This window comes from Colletotrichum orchidophilum (genome assembly GCF_001831195.1).
Source record: "Colletotrichum orchidophilum strain IMI 309357 chromosome Unknown Scaffold_4.1, whole genome shotgun sequence".
NCBI classification, from domain to species: domain Eukaryota; kingdom Fungi; phylum Ascomycota; class Sordariomycetes; order Glomerellales; family Glomerellaceae; genus Colletotrichum; species Colletotrichum orchidophilum.
Window position 1 is genome coordinate 54,407 of NW_019172960.1, and position 14,575 is coordinate 68,981.

The following is a 14,575-nucleotide window of genomic DNA, read 5'->3' on the forward strand; positions in this document are numbered from 1 at the left end:
CAGCGTCGGCGATGGTGCCGAGCTAGTCCTGTCAAATCCAAAGGGGCCAATTACCTTAATTCCTCTCGATCGGCGCGCTGCAGCAACTACCTCTGATGACGCGTGGTTATGACAATGATCTCGGGAATCTGAACCACTGCGCCCATACACATGTAGACCATAGGAACGAGGTCTTTGGCTGATGCGAGCTATTGCGATGCGGTATATCCGTACGTATAGTCAGATACTTGCGGTCTAATTGCGAAAGGTCATCAAAACGGAGCATCTGTCCCGTTTCGCGGCCATGGACCGAAGTCGCCCCCACATGGCAGCAGCCAGGCAAGTTCGGGAACAACGGGCGGAACACGACGTGAGAAATGAAGTGGCCACCGCCTAGTGTACGGGTAAATTTGGTCGACCGTCGCGCCTCGTAGGTGCGGTTCTGCCGTTGCGTTGCTGAGGCACAGCATGCGTCTTTCCCTCGCGTCCTCATCTCGAAATGCCTCGATCGCCTGTTTCTTGCAGTCTTGGCTGTCTCGGGTCCAGAAACGTCTGTGCCGACGTGTCAGAGCCTGGTTGCATGCCAGACGTCGGCTGGAAGAAAATTAAGAAAAACTTTGTCCTGGTCCGAAGTGTTGCATCCAGTGTCACCAAGAGTACGGATACGTGTAGCAAACGGAGGGATTGTCCTGCGGCTCAACCGGCCGAAAAAGGGCCCCCCCTTCCCCCATTTGCCCCGTACAGCAACAAACCAACAGCAATCAATGTGTTGCTGGCCCGGTGGTGAACACAACAGTTCAATATTCGATTGTCTCCAAACATGGGCACCGAAAGGGAATCTGCAAAGCTTACGCCATGTCTTGGCATGCCAGTCTATTTTATCTGCTCGACTTTCGATATTCTCCACGTCCAGTAGATGGGAGTCTCAGGCCAGATACACAGAGAGTACGAAAGTCGGCCTCGACGGACGAAGAAATGTCTTTTACGGGACGGCAGCGGAGGAGTCTGCCAAGAGACATGGCTCCCTCGAATGGCTTCAATTAGCCTCGAGCCGAACTCCCCGACCCTAGACATCCTTGTAATCCTCCTTGGACACACCCCGGCCACTCTCCAATTCCTTATCAGTACCCACAGGTTCTGGCGGCCCACACCATGCTCGAAGACATGGGATGGGGGAAGGTCAGCAAGGGTCCTTGAAGCATGTGGTGTAGGTACATGTACGTATCCCGTGGATAGTGTTTGTATGAAGCTGTCGCGACGAGGCGCTGCTCGTACCACTGCCACGCAGCTACGCCTGTAGAGGGACATGTCCGACTGCCTCCTCCCGGAGACAGACGAGGATTTGGAAGTCGCTCCAAGATACAGCCCTCTTCTGCTGCAGCTAGACACCCTCTCCGCGTCTCACGCCCTTTTATGCTTTCTTCCCACCCCACGGCCCTGCACCATTAGTGCTGCCCGGCATACAGGACTGACTGGTCAATGAGCGACCTCCCCGTCCCAACTTCTGGCTTCCCATCCTTCATCTTACCCGCGCCATCGGTCTGGGCTGCCCATCCTTACCCTGTTCGGATCCATCCAAAGATACTGCAGTGACTGTACGGATACAGTATTACAGAGTGCTCGTAGGCTCAAATGTCGGCCGGCTCACGACGAGGGGCCGAAGGCACGCCCCGGTTTTGCTTCTTCTCATGTTGCTTTTGGATTATTTAGCCTGTCCATCCCCGGCGTAGTCTTCAACTTTGTATCTCTTCCCCCGTCCCTTCGTTCCCTCCCTTCCCTGCAGCCTTCAAATCCCATTCTTCTCCTTCGACGTCTGTTCGCCGATCTCGAGGCTGGCAAACGTTGAGGATTTCCGAGGCCTTGAACGGAAACCGTGCACCGAATTCACTCCATTGACCGCCCAGGCGCCGGCGCGCAACTGTCACCATGTCTGCCGGTCTCTACACCATTCCCTACAATGGCACTGAGGGTACGGCCGACGCCGGCTACTCTTCTGGAGTGGCCGACCTCAACGTCTTCTATGAGGTGAGCCTTCACGATGCTATCGCCCTCTTTGCTACTCTATCCATGTGTCTAACACCTTTGTGCAGTCTGGTGACTTGGCCTGGATTATGGTCTGCTCGGCACTCGTGCTGCTTATGATTCCTGGTGTCGGTTTCTTCTACTCGGGTCTCGCCCGTCGCAAGTCGGCGCTGTCCCTGATATTGATCTCGATGATCTGCGTGGGCGTGGTTGGATTCCAATGGTTCTTCTGGGGGTACACTTTGACCTTTTCCCACACCGGCTCCGTCTTCCTCGGCGACATGTCAAACTTTGGTCTCAAGGACGTCGTCGCTCAACCTTCTGTCGGCTCCACCAAGATTCCTGATATTCTCTTTTGTTTGTACCAGGGCATGTTCGCCGCTATTACGTGAGTACACTCCGTGGAAAAGTCTGCATTGTCCCCCTCGAGCGCTCTGTGCAAGACGGACCTCGAGCTCTTCAGACACCGTTCCCTTGCTCCCGGTGGCAGCATCTGACCTATCTGTAGTCCCGCCCTCGCGCTTGGCGCCATCACTGACCGCGGTCGTATCCTCCCCGCCTTGGTCTTCGCCTTTATCTGGGCCACCATTGTCTACGACCCTATCGCCTACTGGACCTGGAACAGCAACGGCTGGCTGTTCATCCTCGGCTCCTACGACTTTGCCGGTGGTACCCCCGTCCACATCTCCTCCGGTGCTGCCGCCCTTGCCTACTCGTTGATGCTGGGCAAGCGCACCGGTTACAACAGCGTTCACGGTCTTCCCTACCGCCCTCACAACGTCACCCACGTTGTCCTTGGAACTGTGTTCCTCTGGGTTGGTTGGTTCGGTTTCAACGGTGGTTCCGCTCTCGCCTCCAACATCCGTGCGGTCATGGCCTGCTTCAACACCAACCTTGCTGCCGGTGTCGGTGGTGTTACCTGGATGCTCCTCGACTACCGTCTGGAGAAGAAGTGGTCCACCATTGCTTTCTGCTCCGGCGCCATTGCCGGCCTGGTCGCCATCACCCCCGGTGCTGGTTTCGTCACCCCCTGGGCTGCCGTTATCTTCGGTATTGTTGGCGGTATCGCCTGCAACTTTGGCACTAAGCTCAAGTTTGTCCTTGGCGTTGACGATGGTCTTGATGTCTTTGCTGTCCACGCTATTGGTGGTTTCTGCGGCAACATCCTAACCGGTATCTTCGCTGCGTAAGTCATCTCACATAGAAAACTTCCTCATAGAATCATATCTAACATTCGCTCAGCTCGTACATCGCTGCCCTCGACGGCGCCTACACTGGAGAAAACGCGATTGCTGGTGGTTGGATCGAGCACCACTATGTTCAGCTCGGCTACCAACTTGCCGGCTCCGTCGCCGGTTTCGCTTGGTCCTTCACTTTGACCTGCATCATTCTCTTCTTGATGAACCTGGTCCCCGGCCTCAGCCTGCGTGTCAACGCTGACGACGAGGATCTCGGCATCGATGACTGCCAGCTCGGCGAGTTTGCCTACGACTATGTCGAGGTCACCCGCCACGTCTCCGAAATTGTCCCCACCAGCCACGAGGTCGCTACTCCGGGAAGCTCCGCACACAGCTCGCTGCCCGAGAAGACTGTTTAAGACCTCGACGCTGAAGCGCGTAATTACCCAGCATTAAAAAGGTTTTTGCTTGACCGTCAAAGGGTGTCCCGGCGGCTAGAAAAGGGGAGGGCGGTTATCATCTATAATACTCTTGTTCATATCTCTGCTTTGATACCAACTTGGCACTCGCTTGCTAGATTTACTATTAGTCATTCCGTGAACCAATTCACGAGATTATTACCACGACGTTTTTACTGTCCCATGGTAGCAATGTCTGCTTGACCTTTGAATTCCTGGAGCAGGAACCATCAGCACTTTGACCGATTTCCCCGTCAATGACGTCCTAGGGCTCTGGAATCCAAGATGATGGAGCGTGTCACCCCTTTCCACTTGGGGTCGTATTATCCGCCTGTCTGTACATCAGGATCCTGATGTCGTGGCGGAGCTCTGACTATTCACACCTCCATGACTCAACACAATCTCACTGACGGTGATGGCCCCCGTTTGCATTATCCAGAAATATCTCCGTTCATGTGCGCGCAGCTGACGGAGTAGCATTGAGAATGTCCCTTGCTACCTACCATGGTAATCACGTACCCCTCCACTTTCGTGGAGAGAGGTAGCAATGCTCGAATCCTTTGCATCCTTCGCTGCGGCAGTGAGCCAATTGCTGTCCAGGATTCCAAATACTCCGAGACAGTAAGTAGCACAGTCAGCACCCAAAGATAGTTTACCAATAGGCAAGTCAGATCAATTTTCAACCTTTTTAGTGCTGTGGTACGCTGACCTGATCCCGACTACGATCTGACCGATCTCGTCTCCCGCTCCGTGTCCTGCTCCCGAGCTTCCCCTCGGTTCTTCAGCATCTGGAAACTTGTCCCTCACAACCAGTTGCACAAACTCCATCAAGGCAATGAACCCCCATCGACCAACCAAGCCTGCCCCGTGACATACGACGCCTCATCACCCAACAAGAACGCAATTGTCGTCGCCACCTCCTCGGGCTGTCCCACCCTCCCCAGAAGCGGCTCGAAGACATCCGCCCCGGTCTCTGTGGTCTTCGCCGCCAGCGCTGTCCGTAAGATTGGGGTATCGATTGCGCCGCTGCCATATTTGTCAGCCAAATGTTTTCCCCTAATGCTACTCTCCTGAAGGAAATGAATGAGTTTCAAAAGGGGAAAACAGCCAAAAGCAAACTCACGGGCAAATCGCATTCACCCTCAATCCTTTCCTCCCAAACTCCCTCGCCGCGCTCTTGGTCAAGCCGACAACGGCATGCTTACTCGCGGTGTACGCCCCATGATACTCCAACCCGTAGTGGCCCGCCACGCTCGAGACGTTGACAATGCTCTTGCCCTTTCCCTCGTCCGCCAACGCAGGGATCTCAGCCCTCATCGCATTAAGTACCCCCCTCGCGTTGACGCCCATCACAAAATCCCACTCGTCATCCTCAAGCTGCGTGACAGTCGCCAGGTTCCCCTGCCGACCGAGCACGCCGGCGACATTGGCCGCCCCGTCAAGGGGCCCGAGCTTCTCCACCGTTTCGGCGATCCACGCCTCCACCGCTTTGCGATCCCTCACATCCACCACTCTAGAACAGACGTTTTCTGCCCCGTGGAGCTTCACGAGATCCGCCGCGGCTGAGGCGAGGAGGGGTTCGTCGACGTCTGATATCGACACCCGCGCGCCGAGGGATGCGAGGTGTTTCGCTGTCGCCAAGCCGATGCCCGAGGCTGCGCCCGTGATGGCGATGACTTTGCCCTTGAAGTTGCTCATGTTGTCATTCAAACTTTGAAGGGATGTTAGTGTACGTCCACGTCCGCAAGCGGTTAATAATTGTGGCAGATTGGGAATGTAAAACCCCTCAGCGGGCATGCTGAGTAACATGCTTGGGACGTCGGATCGACCCACCTATTAAAGTCTCCGCCGAGCCACTGTACCTTTAAGAACCTTCATACGGGCCCCGACTCACTGCCCGGGCAAAGTGGAGCCGCCCGGGCGTTCAACGCCGGACGTGGCGTGAAGCGGCAGCCCTCCCTCGCGACCCTTCCATATTTGTGAGCCCAGATATTTCATCGCGCAGACACAATCAATGTCACGTTAATTCAAGCCACTGAGGCACCAAAAGAGAGATGACTGACGCCTCAGGGTCACTGGAGTGCATCGACGGGGATGGCCTAGACACGACGACTCACGTTGGCAGGTAGGAGAATTCTTGAGGGGATGCGGGGCTCATTTGAGACATGCTAGTAATTCTATTGCTGTTTCTCGGGTATGCGGCATCTAAACCATCGCCTATTTCTTTTGCATAGGGCCAAGTCCTGAAGTTTATCTTGGTTCATCACTTGGTCTGCCCAACGCGGTAACGTTTGCCCCAGAGAGAACACCAAGAGCCGCGAGGCCAAATTTGAAATGGCGTGCAAGTGTGTCTTCCTGGATTGTCTCCAATGTCTACGTCCAAGATTAGTATTTGTCTGTTTAGAAGACAATAGCGTCGGAGAAACTCACATCTCGACCAGTGTGAATTCTCTTGTTAGCCGTTGCCCGTCGATCAGCAGTTATGAAGGCCGCAGCTGCAAAACTGTGGTCAGTTCAATCCAATCATCAAGAGAATATGGCACTAACGAAACCCGTTGTTGCGAGCGCTTGCATGATCCGAACACGCGTAACCGCAAGAAAAGCTAAGTGTCTCGATGTGGTGTTGCTTCGCAATGCTTCGGAGGACGTGTGTGAGGCGTGGGTCAATATTGTCGCCACCCAGAGTTATCTTTCCAGTGGAGGAAAATCCCAGCATGTCGTGGTTTAGCATGGCAACCACTGACTTATTCCTTTTCTTGTACTCGTGGAAAATCTCTGAAGAGCCAAGCAAGCCGGCCTCTTCTGCAGCATAGAAGTGGAACTCAACTGTGTTGCGAGGCTGCGTCCAAGGCTTCATCCCATTCTGCCTCGTCCTCTCTGCAATGTTCCGAAGAAGTTCGAGCAGCACGACTGTCCCGGAAGCGTTATCGTCGGCTCCTGGGGCACGGGAATTTGGCTCCCCTGCAGTAGAGTCAAAGTGGGCGCCGAAAACGACTCGATGGAATGTCAGCAAGGCCATCTGGGGAATCACAGGCAGGCTAACCAATGTCAGACGTTCTCCCAGGCAACTTGGCAATAACCGAGGGCTGATAGGTGGCGTTGTGTAGGAACTGGGTGACTTCGATCCGCGGGTTGGCTCCTGCGATCTTCTCAATGGTTTCAAAAAGCCATCGAGCGGCTCTTGTGCCGTTGACAGATCGGTGGTCTCTGGTCCAAAACCTACGCTCTAGGTCAGAATTCGACCCAAGATCATGGCGTTTCCTTCCTAAGTACTCAGTCATTATTTTGAGGTGGTGCATCGCGATCTCGGCATTGAACGTTGTCGTGTGCTCAGGGCTGGCCATAAACTGGGCACCAGTGTTCTCGTGGGTCCATTCCATTTGTGGCTGGGCCAAGTAAGTGCTCTGATCGAGATACGTATGGCTCAAGTGGCGTTCAGGGGTAGACAGCATGGCGATAACTTCTTCGTCCTTGGAAAATTTCAGCCAAATCAGCACGATGGATGTTCATCTGTTTAGAGACATGAATGGGATGTAGGAGAGGGTACCTTGATGTTGGTGATATCGATGAAACTGATGCCGTCTTTGATAAGCTTATCTTTGCCCGCGTCGGTGACCCATGATCCAGGATCAGCCGGAGATGTCTTGACAAGTCGGAGGGCAGACTCGGTAGGGGTGAACAGGAGGCGGGAGCCTTGTGGGTGGCCAGATGCAGGGGAGGTTGCTGCGAGGGACGCAAATGCTGTCAGAACCCCAATGTAACGGTTTGGGTTCATTCTGGAGGACTTTTGGGTGTTCGGAGGCGGTCTTGGTATTTTCGATGAAGAGACAGACGGACTGGCACCTGTTCGGAGACGGAGTTGGAAGACGGCCTTCTCGGGCAAGAAAGGATGCCGATGAGGTTTCAAAGAATGCCGTCTGTACCTAGGCAATGTCAAGATGAAGTAGATCTTTTGTTTTCAAAGAAACATAAAGTCAGAGGTTTGAGACGGAACGGATTGATGATGATGATGATGATGATGCTAATGCTTGGGGGAAGACTCGGATGTCGATGAGCAGCGACCTGAGTAAGGACCTTGGGTACTTAAGGTAGGTAGGCAGCTGATGCTACACACAGGGTGGGCTACCTGCTATTTTGACATGGGCTTAGGAAGAAAGAGCAAGAATGAATCCAATCTGATGACAAGGAAAGTGCGACTAACGCTGTCAATGGTTCCAAATCTTCCGTTGCGGGAGGAAGGCGTCAAGTCGTCAGATTTCTTCTCTTACCTCACGGCAGGTAGAAACCTTAGATACGTACCGCCTCCTCGCCCCATCTTGGTCAGTCCTCAGCATCTACTGCATGAAATAAGGTACCTTGCCTGCTTTACTGAAGGTGGGTTAGTTGAGATCATAAATGGGTAACACCATAGCCCCTCGTAGCTTCGCTGTCAGAGTAGCAGAGGGAATCACTCAGGCGACAAGCGTTTCTTGTCTTTATTTAGGTACCAATCAAGATAGATGAATGTTTCTGACGACGACTACAACATCATCATTCAACGAATACCAGGTCCACACTCCCTCGAGGAGCAAGTGTGATCTCGCTGGCCATCCGCAGCTTGGAGCTCACAAACCTTTCAACCGAATCAGGTCCTGTGCCCCTTCTCATCCACCCCGTTTCTTTGGACCTCCTCCTCTCCGAAAGCATGTTTTGTCCAAGTTCAACACTCTCATATCGTTGAAATACACGCACCAAGACGTAAGCCATCTCTGTGAGTGCTAGCTGCTGACCTATGCATATCCGAGGGCCTCCATTGAACGGAATATATGTCCATGGGCGGGGTGTCCATGATTCCCATCGACGCGGGTAGAACTCTTGCAGTGGGAATTCATACAAGTTGAGATCATCTCGCAGCTGCAGAACATGCGTAGAGTAAATAATCTGCGTACCTGCTGTAACTCCTACAGGGCCGTTCCCGTCGGGTCCGCCTCCACGTGGCAAGCTGGTGTCCTTGGAGGCAGCCCTGATGTTGAAAGGCGCGTTTGGATATAGTCGCAGAGTTTCGCTCAATACCTGAGTCACGAAGCTCATACTCTTGAGGTCTTGATAAGTTGGCAGACGTGCATCGACGCCAACACCCACCGCGTTCTCAATCTCACGTCGAAGTTCGGCAAGCACATCGGGGTTCTGTGCGAGCTCGTAGAATGTCCAAGACATTGTTGTTGCAGTTGTGTCGCGGCCGGCAATCAAGATTGATACCATTTCATCACGTAGATACCGAGCGTCCCGGGAGACACCAGCGCATGCGTGAAGAAGGGTCCATCCATGGTCCGTCTTGTCCATCTCGGCCAGCTCAGCCTCGGACATTGAGATTGCCTTCTCAATGCTAGGGTCCAAGAAGCTGTTCAGAGCCTCTAAGTCTCTGCGGAATCCGCGGCGTGGAACGAGGAAGTTTAGGGGACCCAGCCTCTCAATCAAGGACTGGGTGTGGCGGATACGCTCAAATGCCTCAAAAACGTCATCGTCTTGTTTGCTCGAGAGCGAATTAACTTGTCTTCCCAGAGAAAAGTCTGCTGAAACATCGAGGGCGAATCTGCTCAAGACATCTTTCATGTTCACAGGGTGACCACCAGCCAACATCGGGAGCATGGCTTGGATATGACGCTCGAAACAGACGAGATCACTGACCCGTTGGCGGGTGAAGAGGGACCGAAGTCGCTGGCGGGATGTGTGCCAAGCATCCCCATCGATATTGAAGATACTGTTCCCCATAAGCTCGAACCAATCCGTTCTGAAGCGCTGGCCCTTTCCAAAGTCGTTGAATTGAGTTGCGAGCATGGCTCGAATGTTCTCAGGGTCGGCAGTGAAGATCGTGCGCGAACCCATCAAGGAAACCTCAAATGTGTATGGGTTCTGCTTGCCTAGGCCTGATCGAAGAAATGCGTTGTGCATGAACTTGAGGTTTTGATCATTCAAGGCGTGAGTGGTGATAGACCCAAGGAAATGCAAGCCAGACAGCATGCCTGCTTTGATGTTAGTTGCCATAGACGAGATGAATGTGATAATTTGGGATTGCACCAAATGGTGTGTACGACTTGAACTTCGACGCATGACCTCCATGCCGTTTGATGTTTTTCTCCTCTTTGATGTATTTGGCGATACTTCGCACGATAGCGAGCATTACAAGCCCACTGACGAGCCATCCTGTGTATGAGCTGAACAAAACATCTATAGTGTGATTGAGCTGCTCCATGACTGTAAATCGCCGATTTTTGGAATTAGACGTTGGAAGTAGCGATTGATCCAAATTCTGGAATCCCAAATTTGTAGTTTAAAGGAGCAATGCTGAGGAGGGAGTCCGTTGGGGCTCCTGCAACTGTTGATCACATTATCAGGACAAAGTTGGAAGCCAAAGTTGGTCTTCTCCCCGAAGGTTTCGGTGTTGCAAAACCGAGAAGCCCGGTTACTTGCCATGCCGAGTGCTATCATACTGTCGAAACAAGCTACAAAAATATATTTCAAAACCTGTCTCGGGGCGCGGGGCGTTTTGCGAGTCGTCCTTGTAACTGGTGACATGGCTAGGCCAAATCGGTTGTTTCTCTTCGAAGAGGATGGGATGCGTAGAATCGGAAATTTGTAATGGATTTGGCCTTGCGAGAATGAGTCACTTAGCAGAGAAAGTTTGATATATTTGACTTCCGGTCGTGCAGCATACGTGCGGACTGCAGCCGGAACCATCAGGCGACGGAACTCTGGCAGGGCATGGGTCTCCCAAGCTATTGCTCGGAGGGATTGAACCTTGATGCGCCATCTGAGGTGGCTACAGCAACTCATAAGAACGTTGTTTGATAGAAAGACAGAGAGAGGTGTGGAGAGCTGCCAAAACATTGTTTTGAATCCATTCCGAATATCAAACTTGACTATGGCGACAAACGGCTTTGTTGCGCTTTGTTTGATCGGGCTCTATACTCTCTACACGATATTCTGTTTGATTCGAAACATCATAGCTGCGAAGAGTATTGGTTTTCCGGTTGTTTGGAGCCCCATTAGCCCCTTCAATCCATTCTGGATTCTCTTCAACAAACGAGTCGCGCCCATCCTTCAACACCTTCCTTTGAACCTGGGCGATTGGACCAAATACAATGCGTTGGATTGGACATGGGTTGATCGGACTCATGGCAGCTCCCAGGTCCATGATAAGCACGGAGAGACTTTTGCTCACGCTACCCCGGGGGAAATTGAGATTCATACCCGCGATCCTACTGTAGCTATCCAAGTGCTGCGGAAGCAAGCGAACGACTTCCCAAAGATAAGCCACTATGCCAGTAAGTGTCACCTGTCTCCTAGCTCCAAGTCATGTTCCTCCTGGCTAACCAAATCTTCCAGAGATTTTGGACCTGTTAGGTACGAGCCTGGTGTCTTCGGATGGTGATGATTGGACTCGTCACCGGAAGGCGACCGTCGCCACCCTAAGTGACAGAACCAACCGCCTTGTCTGGGCAGAGAGCGTCAGACAGACCCAACAGATGATTCATCATTATCAGCGCATCTCAAACGGGCTGATATCTGATCCTGTAGAAGACATACGCGAGCTTTATCTGCATGTCTTCACCAGCGTTTGCTTTGGGGTTGCCTATGATTTCAAGCAGCCTGAGAGAGATTCCATTCCCATGGGACACTCACAAAGCTACAAGTACTGCCTTCACACTAGTCTCAAGGATATTCTCATTCTTCGGCTTGTACCAAGTTGGGCCATGAAGCTTCCCGCCCTCCCGCAGAGGATCAAGAACTTTCGCGATGCCACAATTGAGATGCGGCAGTATCTCGACGAAATGATCAACAACTGCAAGGAAAATTTCAGAGGCAGCAAGAAAAAGACTCAGAATGATAATTTGCTCAGCTTCATGGTGAAGAGAAATAGGGATTTGGAGCTTGAACCTCACTTGGGCGGGTCCAAAGATGACGGGTCACGGGCTCTGCTGACAGAATCTGAGATTCGGGGAAATCTCTTCACCTACTCACTCGGAGGACACGAGTCATCCGCACATACCTTGACCTTTGCAATCTATGTTTTGGCAGCCCTTCCTGAAGAACAAGTCTGGCTGGCGGAGGAGATCGACGAGATTCTCGGCGAAAGACGAGATTGGCGATCGAAAGAGTCTTTTATGGACATTTTCCCACGTCTGAAACGGTGTCAAGCTGTCATGGTGGGCACAAGATTTCTTCTGAACGAGAAACTCAATTAATTTGACCCTATTGTAGCTCGAAATACTTCGACTGTACCCATCGGTGACAGTTCTTCCAAAGTTCACCGGATCGAGAGCAACAACTCTTTTTGTTGGAAGCGAAGATCATCGCATTCCAGCAAACATCAACATCTTCGTCAACATGCCTAGCATTCAAGTCCACGAACCAATTTGGGGACCGGACGCAGACTCTTGGAAGCCTGGTCGTTGGATAATCACAAACAATGAAATCAAAGGGCTAGATGGAGAACAGATTAAAGTACCCCCTGACGGCGCCTTCCTCCCTTGGAGCGAGGGCAAGCGCGCTTGCCCAGGCAAGAGATTCTCTCAGGTGGGCTTTGTTGCAGCACTTTCGACTCTTCTGTACAAGCACAGACTGGAAGTCATTCCTAATGAGGGAGAAAGCATGGAAAATGCGAGGAAGAGGGTCATGGGAGTTATTGATGACACTTACGCTGTCATGACGGTTCACATGCACGACCCTCTTTCTGTCAAAATTAAGATTGCTGGGAGAAGTTGATAAATGCGCCTTTGAAATTAAACTTCATAATTGAAAACCACATTACATGTTTCCGGTGATCTACAAAACCCTGCTTCTCTCCTCGTGACTCTGGTTGCCTAGAAAGTGAAGCTTGCATGTAGAAAATCGCTCCCATAGCTATATGCAATACGCCAATTTACCCAGGTGAGATTTCTAAAAGGTTGGGACCTCGCTACTTGACTCATTGAATCCATTCAATTTGACCTTACAACAATGGGCAAGTCATGGTTTCCAATTCAAGCTTTGGGTGCCTTTGCCTCAAAGAGAAGCGTCGTTCCAATCACCCGCCACTCTACAGACTTAAATGCGGCCTCCAATGGCCTAATAATGTCGACCGCGTGGTCATCGTTATTATGGAAAACACCCAGGAGGTTGTGCCAAAACATGAGGAGCCTACCAAAGGCGTTGTGCCTCACTCCACCACCTAACACCGTTGCGCCGACGAGAACACCGTCTGGATTCAACAGCCGACCTAGACCGGCCATAGCCTCTCCTTTCCGCTTGGCACTGCCGGGTAGGCAGTGCAATAGTAGCATACAAGAGGTGACGTCGAATCTGTTGGTGCCACTCATTTGCAGAGATAAAGGCAGCTGCGAGGTGGTGACATCGCCGAGCACGAATACGTCAGCTCGAGCTGTTTCAACAATGACGTCGGAATGTGCCAGTTGAATACGTCGTTTAGCCTCGGCCAGAGGGTTCTTATTGATATCGGCCAAAACAACTGCCGACCCTGCAGGTAGAGGGGCACTCTGAATAAAGTAGCCAGTGCCGACGCCGATATCCAACAGTCGTGCCTTAGGTTTGATAAGAGCGGAGACGTGCTTGCTGTAGTGACCCTGGAGCACATCTTTGGGACATCCCCAGGCGAACTGGCAGTAAAAGCCGAGGACAAGGGTGTCATAGAGCCATCGCAGGAATAGTGGGAAATAAACCGCGTTGCCAAGTGTGCTTGCAGACATGATATGAGAACCTGAACAGAACGTGAGGAGTTACAATTTGGCAATGTCGTGAAGAGCTTGAGTCGGTTTTGTGAAGTTGACAGTGCCTAGGAGCACCCACCTTGATATGAAACCTAGCATGTAGATACTTCGTAGGAACAGTTGCCCTGATACATGGCAGAATAAGGTTCGGGTTGCGGTAGTTTAGCTTGAACACTGCTTCTAAACCCCGCGCTGCGGAAGTAAACTTCTGTCACAGCGGTTAAGCGGGAACCATTCCGATAACACTGATTAGAAGGAATTGAATTCAGAAATGCCAAGGCCGAAAGCATACCACCTGACGGAACACCGGGCCGAACTGAACCAAACCAGGCCTCAGTCAGTAGTCACAGCAGCTGTCAGACTCTCTTGTATACTTTAGTCAAGGACTGTTCAACGTCGGGTGTTTATGCCATATAAACTTCCACTTGCATCTCACGTAAGTTGCTGCAAAGGCCTAGTAAGGCAATTTCGGCGTAGTCCAAACCTTCAAGTTGCCAATCGTAGTTCACATTCATAATCGAGCCCGAGCACCTGCAGCTTTGGACCCATCCGAATACCACTTTTTCCGTTGTCGGAATTTGGATAAGGTTGGGAAGGTAGCCGCTTAAGTTCCGACCAAATTTCTCCCTCTTTCTTCTAAGTTGGGCTTTTCTAGCCAAGCCTTAATGTCGCCTAGACTACGGGAAAGTCGCCGCCGGATTCCTATGTGCGTCCAGTCTGCTGTCCCCTTGAACCGCCTGTTCGGTGCTTCAGCGATTGACAGCTGAGTTCTGATGGAGTTGTTTGACCTTTCGATCGCATGAAACTTTATGTAGTGGGTTTAGAGTCCATCTCCATCTCCAAGACTTAGTCACCTTGATCCCTGGAAGTTCAAATTTGAGCATCTTCAGCCGGGCTCTCCTCAGTCAGGGTGACCCTCTTTGATGCATCACATTGATATCAGTATCGCAATATCAATTCGAAGTTGGATTGGCTCTTTTCGGTGGAAAGCCAAGTGTACGAAACCCTCGAGACTTGAACAGCCTCAATCCGAATCCGTTTCTAGTAACCGATGGAGTTTTCTTTATTCCGCAAAATGTGACGTTGCCAACCTTGTGTTTCTTTCCGATTTGAAAGATGCCATTATCTCTTTTCCGCACCCATTGAACTGTGGTGGTTCTATAAGACTTCATCAAGGGCTGCATTGTAGATA

The 14,575-nt window shown here is 51.8% G+C and overlaps 6 protein-coding genes across 6 annotated transcripts; 2 read left to right on the forward strand and 4 right to left on the reverse strand.

Moving 5' to 3' along the window:
• Positions 1-1,905: 1,905 nt before the first annotated feature.
• Positions 1,906-3,598, forward strand: CORC01_00672 (ammonium transporter; the record flags this gene model as incomplete). Its single annotated transcript, XM_022612329.1, has 4 exons — positions 1,906-2,004; positions 2,070-2,389; positions 2,510-3,187; positions 3,244-3,598. The coding sequence occupies 4 exons, from the start codon at positions 1,906-1,908 to the stop codon at positions 3,596-3,598; spliced, it is 1,452 nt and encodes a 483-aa protein (XP_022480946.1).
• Positions 3,599-4,464: 866 nt separating this feature from the next.
• CORC01_00673 (short-chain dehydrogenase) lies at positions 4,465-5,335 on the reverse strand (the record flags this gene model as incomplete). Its single annotated transcript, XM_022612330.1, has 2 exons — positions 4,465-4,663; positions 4,761-5,335. 2 exons carry the CDS (start codon positions 5,333-5,335, stop codon positions 4,465-4,467), a joined length of 774 nt encoding a protein of 257 aa, XP_022480947.1.
• Positions 5,336-5,887: 552 nt separating this feature from the next.
• On the reverse strand, positions 5,888-7,412 carry CORC01_00674 (leucine aminopeptidase 2; the record flags this gene model as incomplete). The annotated part of the gene is made up of 5 exons (XM_022612331.1): positions 5,888-6,010; positions 6,068-6,132; positions 6,185-6,631; positions 6,681-7,107; positions 7,185-7,412. 5 exons carry the CDS (start codon positions 7,410-7,412, stop codon positions 5,888-5,890), a joined length of 1,290 nt encoding a protein of 429 aa, XP_022480948.1.
• A 755-nt stretch (positions 7,413-8,167) lies between these two features.
• Positions 8,168-9,568, reverse strand: CORC01_00675 (cytochrome P450; the record flags this gene model as incomplete). Its single annotated transcript, XM_022612332.1, has 1 exon — positions 8,168-9,568. One exon carries the CDS (start codon positions 9,566-9,568, stop codon positions 8,168-8,170), a length of 1,401 nt encoding a protein of 466 aa, XP_022480949.1.
• A 970-nt stretch (positions 9,569-10,538) lies between these two features.
• Positions 10,539-12,382, forward strand: CORC01_00676 (cytochrome P450; the record flags this gene model as incomplete). The annotated part of the gene is made up of 3 exons (XM_022612333.1): positions 10,539-10,941; positions 11,003-11,823; positions 11,879-12,382. 3 exons carry the CDS (start codon positions 10,539-10,541, stop codon positions 12,380-12,382), a joined length of 1,728 nt encoding a protein of 575 aa, XP_022480950.1.
• A 257-nt stretch (positions 12,383-12,639) lies between these two features.
• Positions 12,640-13,362, reverse strand: CORC01_00677 (methyltransferase domain-containing protein; the record flags this gene model as incomplete). The annotated part of the gene is made up of 1 exon (XM_022612334.1): positions 12,640-13,362. The coding sequence occupies one exon, from the start codon at positions 13,360-13,362 to the stop codon at positions 12,640-12,642; it is 723 nt and encodes a 240-aa protein (XP_022480951.1).
• Positions 13,363-14,575: the final 1,213 nt, after the last annotated feature.